The sequence below is a fragment of the Gymnogyps californianus genome, chromosome 14 (genome assembly GCF_018139145.2).
Source record: "Gymnogyps californianus isolate 813 chromosome 14, ASM1813914v2, whole genome shotgun sequence".
Taxonomy (NCBI): Eukaryota; Metazoa; Chordata; class Aves; order Accipitriformes; family Cathartidae; genus Gymnogyps; species Gymnogyps californianus.
Window position 1 is genome coordinate 500,221 of NC_059484.1, and position 18,720 is coordinate 518,940.

At 47.1% G+C, this 18,720-nt stretch overlaps 1 protein-coding gene across 1 annotated transcript in view; it reads left to right on the forward strand.

Annotated features, from left to right (window-relative positions):
• Positions 1 to 17,703, forward strand: part of NRG2 (neuregulin 2) — a 169,091-nt gene extending 151,388 nt beyond the window's left edge. Inside the window, exons 7-12 of the mRNA XM_050905421.1 lie at positions 6,539 to 6,562; positions 10,943 to 11,045; positions 11,989 to 12,112; positions 13,396 to 13,523; positions 15,886 to 16,110; positions 17,046 to 17,703. Of these exons, the coding sequence (XP_050761378.1) occupies positions 6,539 to 6,562; positions 10,943 to 11,045; positions 11,989 to 12,112; positions 13,396 to 13,523; positions 15,886 to 16,110; positions 17,046 to 17,703 (1,262 nt within the window). The remainder of the gene's footprint in view (positions 1 to 6,538; positions 6,563 to 10,942; positions 11,046 to 11,988; positions 12,113 to 13,395; positions 13,524 to 15,885; positions 16,111 to 17,045) is intronic.
• The last annotated feature ends 1,017 nt before the right edge of the window (positions 17,704 to 18,720 follow it).

Consider the following 18,720-nt stretch of genomic DNA (forward strand, 5'->3'; position numbering starts at 1 on the left):
GCCTGTTCTACATCAGATCAAGATCTAGCTCTATCTTCTATCTTCTACAAGAAACTTTTCAGGTCTTTGTAAAACCCTGCTGGAAGTTTACTAATAAATTGCCAGGCTTTGGGCTGGCTGGTTGTAAAAGTTTTGTAAAACATGTTGGCAGCTATTTCACTCCTGGTGGGGCCGAGATACTGAAAGTTAAACATCGTGAGTGGGAACATTTATACCTTGCCTAAGTCTGCACATTTGGATTCTTTCCACTTGTGATTTATGGAACAATTTAGTAATCTGGGATGAAGTTTTATGTTTATGCTTGTCTCTTGTCTGTGGAATCTGAAATTTCATCTTAACTTGGCTATTTATTCATCTCCCAAAATAATTGTCACTGATCTGGAGGACAAATGTCATACCATTCATCTTCTTGTTTAGTGAAACGTTTTCATTTTCTACTTTGTGACCTAATTAAAGTTGAAGTCTGTAGCCTGCCTATAAACATCCTGGAATAGAGCTGACATTCATATACAATGTAATCTAGCATATTCCATTTTTATCCCATATTTCATTCTTGGTTTCTTTACAAATTGAATTTTAATTCATAGTTGGAGTCTTCATACTGGTCTGCTTTGGAAGCACAGAGCAGCATTTTCCATTAGGAGTGCAGGCTTTCTCTTCAACTTTGGGCTCCCCTAAGAGTCTGTTATTCAGGCATCAAATCCCTTTTTTGAAGGGGAGAAAGACAGCTGCTCTTGTTGCATGGTACTCAGTGTAGTCGTCTGGAAACATGGAAGAGAAGAGCTTGAGCTGAGAATCAGTCTTGCAGTTGCAGACTATCTGGTCAATTCTGCTTGCAGTGGACGCTGATATGAAAGTGTATCCTGAGTTCCCAGCTTGATATGTCTTCCAGGACTCCCTAACTGTAGCCATCAAAAGTTTAGTGTAATGGGTCTGGCTCCTGATCGATTTGCTGTGTGGCAGGACATTTCCCTTGCATAGGCATTACAGATTCCTTCCAACAACAGATGACGAGCGCGGGTATTTCTGAGATGAGAACCACCACCTGTTCTTGAGCATCCAGCGCACCGTCACTGGGTCTGACCTGTGTAATGATCTCAGCAGCATGATTCCTGCCCTATCATAACACATTTCCTGTAGATTGGATGTCTGGGTCTTCCCATCAGTCACTCTTTCCAAGGAAATTGCTTTCATAGAGCCTTTCCAGGCAGAAAAGCATAAACTGTTTCTACTTGCAGTATCGGTATCAGGCTCTCTGGGCTGGAAACAGAATCGCATGTTCCCAGTGGCACACAAACTGGCTCCAACGCTGACGACTAAACTGTCATGGAAGCAGAGCAGTGTAGATTTATCGGGTGAGAGGCTTCTTATTTTTCTGAGGGATGGTCCCATTCACTCTGAAGTCACCAGGCTGCAGCCAGGGTAGTGTCGGTCATCACCCTGACATGTAAAAGTGACCCTTCTGACAGGTGGGTTTTGGATGCTTGCTCCTCAGACTGAGATGAAGTGTCCTCATGAGCAAGGGATAAATGTACCATTTCAAGCTCTTCTGGGAAGGTCTAGATCTGAATTTCAGCTTCTCTGTTCACTTCAATTCAATTCACTTATTGAGCAGTAGTTTCCTACCCGTTGATGGCGATATGAAAATGATAAGCAGAATACTTCTTTTTTTACCTACCTTTCTGTTTCCTCCTCCACCTCTTACTCATCTGAACCCTAAAACAATATTTAGCAGCATTTTAAATTCCACAAACATTCTGCAGCTTCCTTTCAATGACACGATAACCGCTGACCACTTAATTACAGGGTGATGACTGTGCTGTGGTGTGGCTGGGTAATTACAGGGCGTTTGTGGTTTATCATAACAGGGTTATTCCTCTCCCCTGGATGGCAGTACAGGTTACCCTTTGGAATCTCCTGAAGTTGATTGCATGCTAACCCACAGTAGCTTGCTAATACTCTGTTGTTATGTATCTGGACTCTTGAGGCCTACCGAATTATTTTTATTGATACAGTACTGGACAAGCTAAATGGCTGTGCAGTTTATGGAAAGTTTGCAGACTTTCTGTGCTTGAAGATCCCACATATTGCCTAGCCCTTAGCACGAGCACAGTGTCCTCTGTCCCCAGCATCACGGGACTGTCTTGCATTGCTCCCTGTACCCCCTGGGAGAAGCCTGGACGAGGGTGCTGCAAGTATTACTCTTGTCAGTACAATTTATTGTCAATAGTCTGTCTTGCTGGTCCTCAGACGTTAATTCTCCACTTTGTTTCATGCCTTGAAGCATGGCCTGTGACCCAGATAGCCCTCTGGGGGACCCAGGCATGTTTGTGGGGAATAATGCATGCGGTAACTAAACATCTTAACGACGTTCTTGGGCAGCCTGAAGTCCACGTGAGCACAGGCCCAGTTTTCACAGCTGTTTGCTAAGGCTTTTATGCTTCTTAATCATCCTATAAATCTACAGTTCAGTGAGAGCCATCTTGTCTTGAGGTGTTGCTCCTATAAGGATATTTTAGATGAAATGTTTTTGTCTGTTCATCTTTTAAAACAGGTGAAATAATACACATTATAGAGAAAAGCCTAGTCACAAAGTCACTGCAGATCAAGTAAGTGTAGGACTTTGTCTTCTGTCCAATGATAGGAAAAAAATCCACCACAAAATTTGTGACAGTGGGTCCACAGAGTACCCACCCTACTGGTAGTACCTAAATCCAACTGAATTTTTTCTTTCAGTCCACTTCAGCTGAATGTCAACCTTTGAGGGACTTGAGTGTAAGGTCCATGCGTCCCTTGACTCTTCAGCAAGCCCTGCTTTGAACAGCTGAGTGGTACCAATCTGGGTGATGGGATCCAACCTGAAATCCCATGCAGATGTGCTGCAGCTGAGATGAAGAGTGTGAAAATGAAACATTTTTGTCATCTCTTTCATATGTTTTTCCCTTTTTCCCTTCCTCAACTCTCCCATGCTCGCTGTCTTTCTCTGCTGGACAGTCTTCTGTCATACATGCAGTAGTTAGGTATTTGAACATTTCCAAGCTACTCGTCCAGTCTCCTTTAGGATCAACACAGAAGAGCCTAGCTTAGCTTTTAGGTACAAGAAATAATGTAAATACTGCAAAGTAATGCATTAAAGAGGCCAGCAGATACTATTTCCTTAACACTGATGGCTGCATTAGGAAGAATGGGTTCTATCTTAAGTCCAACGTTTTCAGAAAGGTTCAGCAGGCACATTTGGAATGAGATTTTCCAGAAAACATGCCCCCACTTCAAATAGTCTGGGGAGTCTCACAGCAGTTCAGGGTGCTCAGCCCTAGCTCCTTGCCATGACCAAGGAGCATGTGTGGAGTTCAGACAGAAGGTTGATGATGTGAGAAAAGTAATATGCCCATTTCCTCAGCCTAGAGCTACCATCTCAGTGCTGTCTCACTGTAATTTATTTGTGTGGTAGCCTCTGGATATATTGCTTCCAATGGGGCTTGTCCCGTGGGAGTTCGAGAGTATTGCTGCACTCTGTCAGCAGTCCTGGCATGTATCAGTTTGTGTCTACAGATGGGATTCATCCGTTTAATTTTAGCTGTCCCAAAGGCTCCCTCTGCCACAAGCCTGGGGTACAATACACCTCCCCACTGCAACCACCTCTATCAGCGTGGAGTGAATCACCATCTGGAGGAGCTGGAGGACTTACTGGATGTCATGCTTCCCTCTGTATGGTTAATGACTGCAGAGGGGACTGTTGCCCAAAGGTTTCTAGGCATCCCCAGCAGCCAAGTCTGCCAGACTGTCAGTGTAACTGGGAGGGTGAGTAAAATGCAGGTTGACTGAACTGTTGCAGGACACAGTGCAGGTGCTACATGTCATGCTGAGCATCTTCTCCACCTAGCAGCAAATATAACCCAAAGCTTTTTAAGATGTATTACTTTTCCTGATCAACCTCTTAAAAAAGTGAAGGAGACTTCTTTCAAACGCGGTACACAGTCAGAAATATCTTTTGCTCCAGAACAAAATAAATTGTTGTCTCTAGGAGAAATTTTGATTTCTCAAACATGTCTGCTACCAAGCGGTATATTGTTGATATAAAATAGGCACGCACTATGTGTTAAGCCATGTTTGTGAAGATGATACCCCTCTGCTGTATGCAGAATGATTGCATTTTGAAGCAATGTTTTTCCCGGAGCTGGCGTCATCTCGTTAGCCTCACTGTAACATTGTAATATGTTGAATAATTTTGAACAGTCTCTTCTTCAGAGAAGAGGCAAACCCTCCAAATCCCAGCCTACTCTTGAAGTGTCTCCTCCTTCACTGTCCCAGCACAGAAGGCAATACCTGCCCAGGCTGGGAGGAACTCCTGAGCAGGGGAAGGGGAGAGTGGCTCCCTATTTGGTGTGTTTAGTTATGGGTGATACAGAAGCAATGTCTGTAGCCTTAAATAATGATAGAGAAGTGTTGAGTAGCCATGGACATCAGATGCAGGAGCATAGGCTGGGGTAAGGGTTCCTCTATCTGCAAATCTACTGGTGGGTTTGTAGGCATAGGCAGGCACGTACATTCCAGCTGCTGCATGGTTGCATGGTTTCTCTCCTGCTCAGGGAATCTGTAGCTAAGATCCAATGAGCCAGCTGGCTGTATCTGCTCCATGAGGTTGGGGAGCCAAAAGAAACTGCAGTTCTGATGTGAAAGGGACAGTGGGAAGGCTAAAATTCCTCAGGTCCTGCCCACCACCTCTGTTTGCACAGGCATTTCTGAGTTTGCAAAAAAACATGAAAATGTTTTGAATTGCATCCATTTGTAGCTGTAGATGTTGCGGCAAATCCTACAACAGGGAGGAAATGTGGCGGTATAGGCAGTATGCAGCTATCAAATGGATCAATAGTGTAGATATATAGATGAAATTTAATGTATCTCTACTCACATTTGTCATAGTGTCAGGTGAAACTGCGTGTGTAATGGTAGCATGCCTTAGGAAAAGGTCAAGGCTAGATGTGATAATGAAGAGGTTTAGGATGAATGTATTCTGTCCAGTTCTCTGCTGCCCACCACATTATGTCCATGTCACTGCAACTTGTACAAAATGACTGTGAAATGCATGGTAGAGTTTGCCGTTCCTTTTGCACAAATGTGAGATGTGAAGCAGAGAGCAGCCAGGTTTTGTGGCCTTTAAATTGTACAAAATGTGAAAAAACCCAACCCCACCCAACTCCCGCCCCCCCGCAAAAACCCCAAACATCAGCATTGATTTGAAGAGAAGAACCTGCTTTAGAAAATGTGTTTACATGTTCCATAACGATTAGTGCTAATTTCCCCCCTGCCTAAATTTTGAACAGCATTGCAAAAGAAAGCCAGTATTTCTGTTCAGCAAAAAGCAGTTCCTATAAAAAATATAGTAAATAAATCTGGACATCTCCAAGCTGCAAATAATCTTGTGTGTATGGTGATTGTGAACAGCAGAGCTCACTTTTGTGTACAATGGTAAGTATGGAGAACTTTAATGTTTATGTAAGAAAAACTATCTTTAGGTGAGGCCTGTACCAGGAAAATTACTAAAATTCAGGATACCTGTTTTGGATAACTGTGTTGTTGATTTGTTAGGTAAACTACTTTGCTTAGCACTATCTCTGCAAGACGAACTGCAATCTTACTTGTAGTGAATATGAATCTGAAAGCAGATGCTCCAATTTTGTGCTTTTTTCAGCAGGCTTGTTGTTTCTAAAACAATGCAGAACCACAGCAGAAGTGAAATTTGGAAGATCACAGACTTGAGGGAAACTTTCAGTGCAATTTGCACTTTTAGATCTGCAAAGGATTCATTGCCTTGCCTGGGCAACTAATCACTTGCAGCATCAGTGGTTCAACTGCAGATCTGTACCGCCAAGAGCAGTGCTCGCACAATTGACACGCCGTCAGGTGATTTACAGGCAATGCTGCCAGATGACGCTGTGCATCCGAGACCAGACTTGAGGTCACAGGCAGCAGAATCGTGCTGGCAGGCCTCAGGGCCCCCTGCAAGTGCCCGCATATCTGTCTGCCCAGCACTCCTCTTTCTCCTGGGTGCACAGGCCCCCAGGCAGAGAGGGGTGTGTGAAACCATGCAGGGCACATTTTGCCTGTAGACAGTGAATGAATGGTTTTTACCAGGTTCGTGCAGTCGCTATGTGTTTTGACCTGTCAGGAGTTGTTTCAGAACAAGTGTACCTTTTTTTTTCTTTTCTTCCCCCCCCCCCCCCCCCCCCAAACTGTGAATTCCATATCAGGTACTAACAAACATGGCTCATTTCAAAAGAATTCATAATTAACTGAAAGAATTCATAATTAGCTTCCACTGCAATTTGTTTGGGTCTTTCTTTACATAAGATATAAGCTCTGGTGGGAATTTGAAATGCTCTGAAGCATACACTGTCTTCTGTGTAACTGCTGCTGAGCCTACAGAAAAGCTAACCTGCTGTAAATGCACAGTGTGTGTGTTTGTATATTAGAGATCTCTGACAGACCTGTTTTTCTTTTTCTCTTTCTCTTCCTTGTCTTCTTTCTGCATTGGCAGAGCATCTTGGATTTGAATTAAAGGGTATGGAACAACCATTCATTTATTAATCAGAAGCCATTAAGAGCTGCCCACATTATATTTATGGCTTTAACGGGATGATTAAAAAATCAGCTGTTCTGTTCTCTTCCCTGGCACCAAGATAGATGTTTGGATTGAAAAAGAACCAAAGCAAAACACAAAATCTAAATGTAAACCTATAAAAATGCACGTGTATTTTTAGCAGCACTTTTTTCTTTGTTTCAAGCAGCAGCCTGGTGTGTGTGGCGTGACTGGGATGTTACAATTGCCATACGTCTCCTCATTCAACATGCTTTTGTGTATTTAACTGAAAAGCTGGAGTTTGTGTCCATCCAAAAGGTTGCCAGCAGGCAGCACTTGGGAACGGGCAGGCATTCCAGGAACGGGAAGGCAAGTTTTAGGAATATCAGGGCTTTTGTAGAAATTGGCATCCTAGATCCACTAGCCTCCACGGGATCCTACAAAGGGTCAGGACGAGCTTTGCTGTTCCTCCTCCGAAAGATTAGCGGCTTATTTCGGCTCTTGACCGGGAGGAAATTGTTCCAAGAAAGGTGGCATGAGACGAGTTAGTCTAGAAAACAGTGGGCCCAGGGAAGTCAGTAGTCTCCCATGAGAGTGGAGGGTGTAATGCTGAGAATCGTGGTGGCAAGCTGAAGTTTGGAAAAACACTGCAGTAACTTAAATGCTTTTAAAAATAACGCCTTTGGGCAATTACCTGCTCCTGCCCAGTTGCTCATAATCATATTATTTTTCTTCCATTCTCCTCAGTCAGTTTTTAGAAATATATCAAGTATCTCTTGAGTAAGCACCTGGGAAATCAAATCCTTGAGGCTAGGTTTCCCTTGAGTGTACAGGCCAACCGCAGGGAGGGCTTGGTCAGATGAGAGCAGAGAGATTTATCTTTATCACTTAACTTAAAAACATTGACCCGGCAATGTCAGCCAGAGCAGATCTTCACATGAAGACGCTTCAATTCCATTTGCTAGAGGTATGGGGACACTGATCTTTCACTTGTGGATCCTAAATTGTCTTCTCGGGTCCCTGAGGTGGAGGGACATGCACTAGCTGAAGCTGGAGAAACTTGTCTTCTCTGGTTTTTGCATGCCTGATCCACCGGGATTGGTGTCTATCCCCCAGCAGTTCTTCCTTGCTGCAGAAAATGTGTGCATTTTTGTGGTCAGATGTTTCAGAGAAAGTGGTGCTGCTAATGCTAATACACTTAAATAAACTTTAAAATTGAGGATTTTTGACATCCCTTTTTTGTTGACCTTTTGTCCTTTTCCTCATCCATTCTCAATGTCATCACAGAACCGCACACATCCTGTTCCCAGTCTGCAGTCGTCTCTTCTCTGTCATTCGTCTTTCACTTTCATGCGTTGCTGTGACACCCATGGCTGGACTGTGATTCTGTCGGCATTATGTGGCACCACATGGTTTGTTCATAGTGTTTGCTGCTGTAGAGTGACGATGCTGCTGATGAAGACGTGGTGTTTGTAGAGCATAGAGACACAAATGGACAAGTCCTGCTCCAGGATCTTAATCTTCTCAAATACAAAATTGTAGTGTGCATTCTCTTATTTTCTTTTTGTCACTGTTGAGATGCTTTTGTGCAACATGAAGATACTGTGTTATCGAGCATCAACTTTAATGAGATGTTAGGAGCCAAGCTAAATTACTATCAGCAGGTCATTTAATTTTTAGTTTTGCAGCAGTGACGCACAGCCTCACACTTCAGTGCTTCACATAGCAGAGCTGTCAGCTCAAGACAGACAGGCTAAATCTGCATTTTTGATGAACTGAAACATTCCCCATGCAATTCAGGTGAAGATTCAGGACAGTCAGACATGCCAGAGTCAGGGTCCCATGCTGACATGATCACCAGAACAGAGGCTGTGATTTGAGCCTTGGGCGAAAAATTTTGTCATGTAGGTAGTAGGTAAAAAAAAAAAAAAAAAAAAAGCCATAAGTCTTGATGGCTTTGCTCTTTCTCCCTCCTCCGTGATTCAAAGGGAATGATTTATGCTTGGAAAAAAAAGTCTTTGTAGCAAAAAACATAGCTGGTGAAGAACCTTTGAAAAAATTGGCTTGATGGATGGGTCCATGGTGAAAACTGACCTCCTGCCCAGCCTTTTTTTTTTTTTTGGTAAAAGTAGTTTTTGCTGGGTAGTAGCAAAATTCTTGCCCGGTGCCATCCGTAACCAGGACATGATCCTAGCTGGTTTTCCTGATGCTGACAGAATCTCTGAAACTCCTGTCTGAAGGAAAGAGCTGTACAGCTGGAATCCAGGTCCCAGAGGTGTGCAAGAGCAAGAAAACTTATCTGCCATGGTTGCTGATGCCTGGAATAGGGCATCCGTGCAAGGGAAACACATCGCTGAAGGAGGTGTTTCACCCCAGAGTGAGTTCTTTCCCCATGCTAGCTCCACCTGGTTCCTTGGGGTAAAACACAAGGAGTATAAGGTCAGCCAGCACCCAGACCCCCCTCTATGAGCAGGTCCCAGGCCATAGAGGCTCTGGCTCTGAGGAGGTACAGCCGGCTGGTAAAGCTGCTGCAGCTCAGTAACTTTCAGTCCAAGTGAGACCCATGACCTGTCATTCCTGGTCCACACCACAGTGGAGATGGAGTCTGGGAGAGTCTCAGCTGCCCGCCTCTCTAGTGAATGGTGGGACATTGCCTTCCTGGCAACTCCACCATCACCCTGCGCGCTTCATGAAGCCAAAGGCCAGTGTGCAAACAAAAGGGATGGAAATGTATTTCTTTAAACTGTAGCTTTGCAGCACAGGCACGAAGCAAGCTCTGCTGATTATGTTTTGCATCTTCATGCCAGGGCTGTCATTCTCAGCCCTTGTTTAGCAAAGCTTTCTTGATTCCCATTTTGAGAGTTAGAAAGAGATAAACATTTTTCCTAGCACTTTTTTTTTGTCTTCCAAAAATACTTTTTCCTTCCTAAAATGGCAAGCTGAAATTGGTCCAAATATTCAGTTATCTGGGATGTTTCATTGCTTCCCCCTTGCTTTTTTGCTAAAGTCTAGTCCCAGGGGTTTCTGGGACCAGACCTGTTTCTCTTCTCGTTTTGTATTTCATTGTTTGGTAGCACTGGGGATATCATATAGTCCGTTCAAGGTATTTAGTGTGGCATGGTGAACCATGCTGAGCACAGCAACCATGGCATGAGTTCTATTGCCTAATCTATATGAAAAAATATTTCAATGAATGTTAAAGGCACAAACCCCAATAACTTTAACATTAACACATAGGATGGGGGCACAAGGACATCGTTCAGAGATGCTGAACTAAAATGCTCATGGCAGCTGTGCACTGAATCCTCCTCTCAGTCATCCAGCTGGGGAACCAAATTGCCTCTGCTGATCTCAGTGGAGATTGCTGGATGTCGCAGAGAAGAGCATCTGCTCTGGTGTAGCCACAGAGGAAGAGGTGTCTTTGCCGTGCGATTGCTGCCTAAGTGTAGTTCAGTTAAACTGCAAGCAACATCCTAGCATTTCCTTGGATTAATGTGAATGAATTACCTCACTTCCAGCATGATCTGGGTTTTGATGCGACTGACTTTTCTGGTTCGAAAGGTGATCCATGACAAATGGTGGTATTTGAGAGAAGCAGCAGCATGCTGCTTGAATTTTGTGTGTGCATCTGAGTTACCTGGTGCAATGGAATTAATCGCTTCCTAGGGTTTCATTAAAAATCCATAACTGTAATTGGCTACTGTATTTTAATTACTCCACTCCCTTTTCTTTGTCTAACGCGCTATCACTTTTCCATCCTCATTCTGCTTTTTGACTGTTTTAGGATGTCCCTTTCAGCACCTACATGCTTTGGGGCCTGTTGCTCGGTGGTTTCTAGCACACCGCCGAGCTCCAGGGCATGCAGCCGCTGCAAGGAAAAGGCATTCTGAGTCCGTCAGAGCAGAGAGCCTGTGATGAGAGCATCACGGGGCATGCGTGTACGTGGTGAGTGGGGGGTGCTCGGGGACTTCCTTGGTAGGCTACTAAGTTACCGAGAAGGGGGGATCTGCTGGAAGGGAGAGGAGAGTCGTGGGGCTTTTTGAGATTAGTCACCGAGTTATGCTGCAGGAAAAGAAGAGAAAGCGAGAAGCGTGTTTGAGCGCAGAAGGGGTGAGCTGCTGAGCAAGAGAGGGCAAAGGTGCGGAGAGACAAAAGGAGTGAAGGTCTCTTGAGGGGTGAGTAAGGTTGGGCCAGCTGGTCTCAGGTTTGGGGCAGCTATTAGAGACGGGCAGTGGATTGGTAGGAGGTCTGACCGAGCCCTGTTCTCCATCTTACCCACACACAGTGCTGGTTCCTGTGCAGCCAGACGCATCCCTGGTGCTGGAGCCCATTTGTAACTGGTTTCTTTCTCTCCATTTGCAGAAGCGGAAGAGCTCTACCAGAAGAGAGTTTTAACCATCACAGGAATCTGTGTTGCCTTGCTTGTGGTGGGCATCGTCTGTGTGGTAGCTTACTGTAAAACCAAGTGAGTATGGGTGGTTAACAGACAATAACTGGCCAGAGGTTACTGAGTGGCAGTGTTCATGCTTCACGCTTTCATGCTCTTCACCCAACTGCTATTTTAAGGAGATGCTGTGCTGTGGTATTCCCAGGAAGGTCTCATGAAGGAGGCCAGTGAAGCCATCTACCAGGCTGTGCCTGAGCAGGATGTTTTCCTGGGACCATTTGCTTATCCCCTGAATCAGCATCATTTCGCCCAGCCAGGTGATGCTGTGTTACGGGGAAAAGCTGGCCCCAAGCCAGCAGCTGATGTCCTGACAGCAGAAGCACACTGGGCTGTTGTGTAGGAGCTGTGGGCTTAGCTATGTACATTTCAGGGACTTTCTGAGCAATCTTGATGGAACAAGAGGCTTGGGGACCTCTTTTATGGCCAGCCTTCCCTGCCTGGACAGCACCTTTTTCCCTACTTAGCCTGCACCTCACCTCAGTTCAGGGTGCCCCTGGGACACGGAGGGTCTTGTGGAGTGGATGCCCTGCCAGGGGCACGGGTAGGCTTTGCCGCTTTGTGCTTGATGCAGGACAGGTCAAGAGCCTTGCCACCAAGGCCAAGCCAGGACCTGCTTCCCTTTTTCCTTCTCCCTGCTTTTCTCCTCCGCTCCCAGCACCAGGGATGCGTCTGGCTCCACTGCATTGTCCTGGGCCTTGTCTTGCAAAAGGGGACCCTGGACCCAGCTTCCCAGATTGCCCATGATGAGAAATGTTCACCTTTTTTTGAAAAAGCAGCAGAAGGGGGCAAATGTTGAATGCCTTTTTTCTTCCTGTTTGCAGCTTTCCACAAACACCACTGAAACATCAAGTGTGTCCGAGACTTGCCTTCTCTATTGTCTGCGTCCCCCAGGTGTCTCTGGCGGGCAGAGAGCCCCATGAGATAAGTCTTCCTAATAGAGTTTTTCCTTTCTGTTTTAAAGGAAACAAAGAAAACAAATGCATAATCATTTACGGCAGAACATGTGCCCTGCCCATCAGAACAGGAGCCTTGCGAACGGGCCAAGCCATCCACGTTTGGATCCTGAGGAAATCCAAATGGCCGATGTAAGACCTTTTGTCTCCATCTCCCTGCATGTTACTGAGTGCCTATTTTCTGCCAGGGATTTGATGTGGATGTGTATGCTTACACACCTGTGTGCATGTGCGTGAGGAGCAAAACACTAACAAACTTGAACAAAAAGACGAGATTCTGCATAGAAACATTTCCAGAACCAACATCTGAAGGGAAATGTGATTATGTGATTTTACTTTGAAGCACAGGATGAAATTAGGGCACTTGAGACAGGCTTGTTTTGATGAATCAAGTGTGATCCTGTTTTCCTCTGAGAGAGATGTTCCCGATGTTTCCTGTTTATTGAGCTATCCCGCCCAGCCCCACTTTGCGGCACGGCAAATGCGATCAGTGCGGTCTGTCGTGCTGAAGCATGTCATGGTGATCTGGTCAGCACCGCGTTAGCCCACCTGCCCGTACCAAGAGTTGTGTCCTGGGCAAGGTGGGATGTCCTGGTGGGGTGCCTGTGTCACGCCAATGAGAACTATCTAAGAATGTAGGACTGGATCCAGAAGGGCGGTTCAGCCACTCTCGTGACTTCAGTCACATGAGATTCCCATCAGACTCTGTGAACTCAATAGGACCATCAACGTGCTTAAGTACGTTGCTGGACCAAGGCATTGAAAGGTGTCAGAAAAAGGGAGGGGGGAGGAAGAGCCAAATGAAAAGAAGTACTGATGGAAATGAGTACAATGAATCAGTTACAAGCTCTGCTGGGTCACCCTTTGGATGTTAAAATTTACCTAGGTTGAATCCCAGCCATGAAGGAAAAGGGAAAGGGAATTTCTAAGAACCACAGCCCTCTGCCCCCAAAGTACTGACTCCCCCAGAGAGCTTAGTGTCCCTGTGAAAAGCAGTGCTTCTTGTTAGCCGAAGGAATATCTCAGCATAAATATTTGGATTACACCTGGTTTTTCTGTAGGAGTCGCATCTCCGGCAGATCTCATGTGGTTGTCTTTTTGCTGGTCCCCTGTCGGGCGTATAACCTCCTGTGAGCAGAGATGTTTTTCTGCTCAGTAGCTACGCGTGGTACCACCGTCATCTGGGGAACCCCTTGGCTCTTCTGCAGTCCCTGTGCCACAGCCCTTTTCCAGTGTTCAAAGTGCAGGGGCAGAGGAGAGCCTCCAGCCTCCTTGTCTCTTTCCGTGGGGTGCAGAGCTGCCGGGTTCACTCAGTCCTCATCTGATTTCACCAGAAATAATCAAGCCAGCCGAATTTGGCTGTGGCAGCATTGGCAAGCTGGTGGCTGATCTGTGTGATTCTTCATATTTTACAGTATATTTCTAAGAATGTTTCTGCCACCGAGCATGTGATCCGAAGGGAAACAGAGACAACATTTTCGGGAAGTCACTCCTGCTCCCCGTCCCACCACTGCTCCACAGCCACTCCAACATCCAGCCAGAGGTGATGTATATCATTTTCCCCTGAACTTTCTCCTGCTGTTTGCCTTAGGATGCTGTGAGATTCAAAGCCAGTAAAAGGTTTTCCTTTCACCTCCCTTTCTATTTTTACTTGACGTTTGGCACTACACTGGCATACAGGCCATGTCGACACTGCGGGTCTTTGCTGGCACAGCTAGTTAGTGAGAGGTGTGGAAAGGTGTGATCCTTGACCTGCAGCGAGGTGCCAGCAGGAACCTGCAGCGCTGACATAGCTGGAAACTAGGAGGAAATTAAGTTGTGCTTTCATGCTTTGCACAGACACAAATGGGAGGATGCATCTAGGAAAGGTTTTGCAAGTTGTGTTTGCAACCACACTGGACACCTGCAATAATTCATTAAGCACATACAGGTTATTCGTTTCATGCTTGATATATTTAGAATGTATTTGCCTTGTGGAAGGCAAAGTACACAAAATATCACAAAATGTTTTGGCCAGTTCCTCAAAGTTAGGGTCTGAACTTGGAACTTGGAAGTCACGGTTTTTCACCAGAAAAAACACTCCTGTGCAATTTATCACAGTCCAGAAAGTTGCATTAGAATCTCAGCCTCTGAGGTGGTGGCACCTCATTCCCTGGAAGTCTTTCTGAAGCTCTCAGGAAAACTGGGGCTAGCAGGAAAGTACCAATAATTCTTGCTACACAGGATGAGGCATAATTTTCTTTACATTTCAAAATAGCCATCAGGGGGAAGAGCAGCGTGTCTCAGAAGCTGAAGTTCTCACTGGTTTTGAGAGCATTTAAATTGCAGATGGAGCTTCCCTATTTTTATGATGTCCAGAAAAGTCCTTCAAATGCTCTAGAAAAAGTCCTGTGCTGTTTTGAGTTTGGATGTTCAGGTTCTTCCTCTTACATAGCTCTTGTGCTTCTTCCAGTACGTGACAGTGTTTCCCTCGCAGAGCACTTGCCTTTGAAAAGTGACTGCGAGGTGCAGGGGGGCCATATCTACAACCCATCAATGACGTATAGATCACATTGCACTGACTTTATAAAGCAAAAGATGTCCTGGCTTACTTACTTCATTAGCCCAATGTGTTTGTCTCCATTTGTCCAGGAAGCAATGAATCCTTTCAGCTAAAGCTCAAAGATGGCTCCTGGCAGGTTTCTTCAGGGTTCAGGCATTCATCAGGGATGAGCAAGTACTCTCGGTGTACAATGCATCGGATCAACTTCAGATATTGAAATTAGGTTTTCAGGTGAATTCCTCCCCAGACTCCTCTGGCTAGACCTCCAACAAGTAGAGAAGGAGCCAAGAATGACTTGCTGGGCTGGAAATGACTACCTTTGTCCAGGGGAATCCTACCCCTGGTGAGCTAGACGGTGTGTTTTCCAGGTTTTTTTGTATTTGTATGCTGCAGCCGACCCCTGGCTAGGTGTATGCAAGCTTGAGCCAGGTGCACAGAGGCTTCTGTGCCTGCAGAGCTGCACCTTGCTGGCCTTCCATGCTCACTTCAAAGTCCTGGGACCCTGGGGCCATCTCTGGGCACCTCCTGAAGATGCAAAGGTGTGTCTGGAGGGCAGCATTAACACATGACAGCTGTGGGGAGGCACTTACCTTGCGTAGCCTCTGGTCCTGGCTACCTGCCACCTCATCTTCCTGAGTCAAGTGCAGCAAAGCAGGTGTTTCTTGAAGTCATGCCAGAGGCAAACTACTGGCATAATCAGGCTCCATTTTACTCGATCAGCACCTCTAATGAGGACGCTGTTTGAAGTTATAAATGAGTGTGGTGGTTGCAGCCGAGCATGTGCCTGGAGCCATCAATAATTAACAAGTTCTTGGGAAGTCTTAATGAGGCCTGCTCTCCTCTGCAAACCCCCACCCAAAATCCTCTGCTGGCACAGTTCCATCTGGTTCAGTTTGGGAGTTCAGAGCTGTTGCTCTAACGGATCACATATTTCTGCTATGGAGAGGGGTCAGCGGGTGGGCCCCATGCATCCCCGGTGAGTCCTTGCGGGATGTCTTCTTTGCACCAAGACTAGGGCAGGGGGAGCTCCAAGTGCTCAGCAAGTTCTAACCAACATATAGTTTTTGTCTAGTACCTTGAAAGTGTTTTGCTGCCAAAATCTTTTATAAACCAGTGGAAACTGAACATCTAGATCTACGTTTGTTAGATCTACCTTTGGTAGATATCTCCAAGAAGTAGCAAAGAAAGGCAAATCAGAGGCAGGGTTGGGAAGCTGGGCATCCCTGGCCAGATGTATCCTAGTGAGAGAGTGAAAAGGGACGCCAGTGCAGAGCAGAGTGTGAGCTGTGCCTGCGTACAGCTCTTTGGAGAAGACATTGGTGGGGATTCCTTGCTCACTGTCCATATGGGGTTTGGTCCACAGACATGAAAGCCACACCTGGAGCTTGGAGCGGACGGAGAGTCTGACTTCAGATTCCCAGTCTGGGATAATGCTGTCCTCGGTGGGAACCAGTAAATGCAACAGCCCTGCGTGTGTGGAGGCACGGGCTCGCCGAGGGGCCGCCTTCTGCATCGAGGACTCACGGAGGCCCATGACGCAGTATCGTGACTCGGTGGATTCTCTGCGGGACTCACCGCACAGCGAGAGGTCAGACCCCACTGCTTGGTGCCGCCCCGGCACAGCACAGGCGAGCTGTGCCGGACACAAAAATGTTTGCCTCTGCCCAGCCCTAGACCAGCAGTCCCGTGGTAGCACTGGAGAAACTCCAGCTCTGGTCCTACCGGAGGAAGCCACTACCCCAGGAGGCCACTCTGGTAGGGGCAGCAGCAAGCACTGCCCCCTGCTCACCTGGTGGCAACGTAGGTTTGGAGCACAGGGATGAGAGGAGCGGAAAATACCTGGCTGCAGTCAGCAACTGGTGACGAAAAACTGGCTGAGAGCACAACGCGGGCAGCTTGGTGGGCTGGCAGCTCAAGCAGGGTCTGGCCCTCCTTAGAAAGAGGTGATGCCAAAGAAAGGGCTGTTTGGAGAGGGGCTAGACCAGACCTGAGTTGCCACACTGATGTTGTCACTAGAGTAGATGAAAGCGGTAGATGCCTTTTTGAGACTCAAGATTTTTGCTAAGTCAGAGGAAGCAACGCCCAGGCTTTCCCCATCTGTGGCCTGAGCAGGGGGGAGGGCATTTCAGGAACCCTCCTCGGAGACAAGCCTGGCAGCTCCAGAGGGAACAGAAAGCAGCTGGCAGGCAAACGAGAGGCAGGGAAGTCTTGACTCAGCCTGCTGGGAGATGCTGCACAGTTTGCAGCGATGCAGGGTGGGAATTGCACACCGAGTCCCTTGGGAGAGGCAGTCCTGGGATGCATGGTGCATGGTGCCTAAGCGCCCACCGAAGCCAGCAGCTCATCCTCCCTCGGCACAGCGGTGCAAGGTCCCTCCGCCTCGTTCCCCGGGAGGTGCCGAGCTCCAGGACCAGGTGCACTGGAGGCCTCATGGGTCCCCGCGCCAGGCGTTGGGCAGAGCGCGGGCACAGCCAGCGGTTTTTGGGGTTGTTCGGTGTCCAAACGGAGGTTTGCTTTTTTCAGGTACGTGTCGGCCCTGACCACACCAGCACGCCTGTCGCCTGTCGACTTCCACTACTCGATGGCTGCGCAGGTGCCCACCTTCGAGATCACCTCCCCCAACTCGGCGCACGCCGTCTCCCTGCCGCCGGCGGCCCCCATCAGCTTCCGCGTGGAGGAACAGCAGCCCCTCCTGCGGCGGTACCAGCTCCCCTTCCAGGACACGCAGAGGTACGACAGCTACTACCAAAGGAAGACCTACCTAAACGACAGCATGGGGAGCCTGCCCTCCAGCCCCTTCCGCATCACGGAGGACGACGAGTACGAGACGACACAGGAGTACGTCACAGCGCTAGAGCAGCCAAAGAAAACAGCCAGCAGCAACAGGCGGTGGAAAAAATCCAAACTGAACGGGCACATCCCTCACAGAGCCAGAGCCGTCCGGGACTCCTTCTCCTTGAGCAGCGCCTCTTACAGTGAGTCTGACGAGGAGCTGGTGGCCGAGAGCACCCCCTTCCTAAGCACTCAGAACAATGAGGCGGCGCACACAGAGTCGCCCCCGCTCCACCGGCCAGGCGACAGCCGGACTCACTACTCCTGCAGCAGACACAGCGCCCACGGGGAGAGCGGGCGCAGCAGCCTGGCGCACACGACGCCCAAACCGGACCCGGATCCTCTCTAGGCGCCTCCCAGACTCGCGCGCGCCCGCAGACGTAACCCGCATGGAGGAGGCTGAGGAGGGAGACGAGACAAAACAAAACAAAAATAAATATTTTTATTTTATATAAAAGAGGGAAAAAATATAACAAATAAAATGTTTTATTTTCATTTTAGCAAAGTTGTCTTATAATAGCTAACGACAATGACTTTTTTATAGGGAATCTCTATTTATATGTAATGTCTTGATTTACAGCTTCCGAGAAAAAAAAAAGTAAAAAAAAAAAAAAAAAAGAAGAAGAAGAAAACAAACAATAAAGTTAAAAAAAAAGTGGGCCAATTTTTGACTACTTAAAAATAGAAAACAAAACTATCGTGGTGCCTTTTGCTGTATGCTAGTGCTGGGATTCATGCCGAGGATTCTGTTTCAGTAGCATTTTTAAGATCATAGATTTTTGTTTGGGAGACAACCTGTCACAAAGGCGCTCTTCCATCGGAAGAAAACAGCCTCGCCACTTTGCCCCATACCCTGCTATTAACGATCTTATTCTTTAAGGTATTGTTTAAACACACACCAAGGACATGAGTGGGAGCATTTCCATTATCATGTCTAATGGGGATCTGTCTTGCCCTGTAAAATACTTGTATTTTCGCTTAAATCAGGAGAAGAAAAAAACCCAACAGCACCGTGCAGAAATAATGTTTCTTTTGCCACACAGGTAGGAAGAGAAAATGAAATCGCGCAGCAGCAGCAGCCCTTACAATATAGCTCTCAATCTTTGGCCATTTCACCTGTGGGTCTGAAGTTGGGTTGGCACAGGTTTGTAGTCAAACAAGGCAGACACCCTTATGAACGTGGTGAAATAATACCCCGTTACGTACGGTTGAATCCAGTTCACTGAAGCCAGCCCTGGCAGGCAGACGGCACTGCGCGGTAGTCCCAACAGGGCAGTCTCCGTTCAGCTGCGGCGCCCTGTGGCTGCATTGCCATGCCGGTGCCGTGCTGGCCGCGGCGTCCCCTTGACCGAGCGGTGTAGCCGTG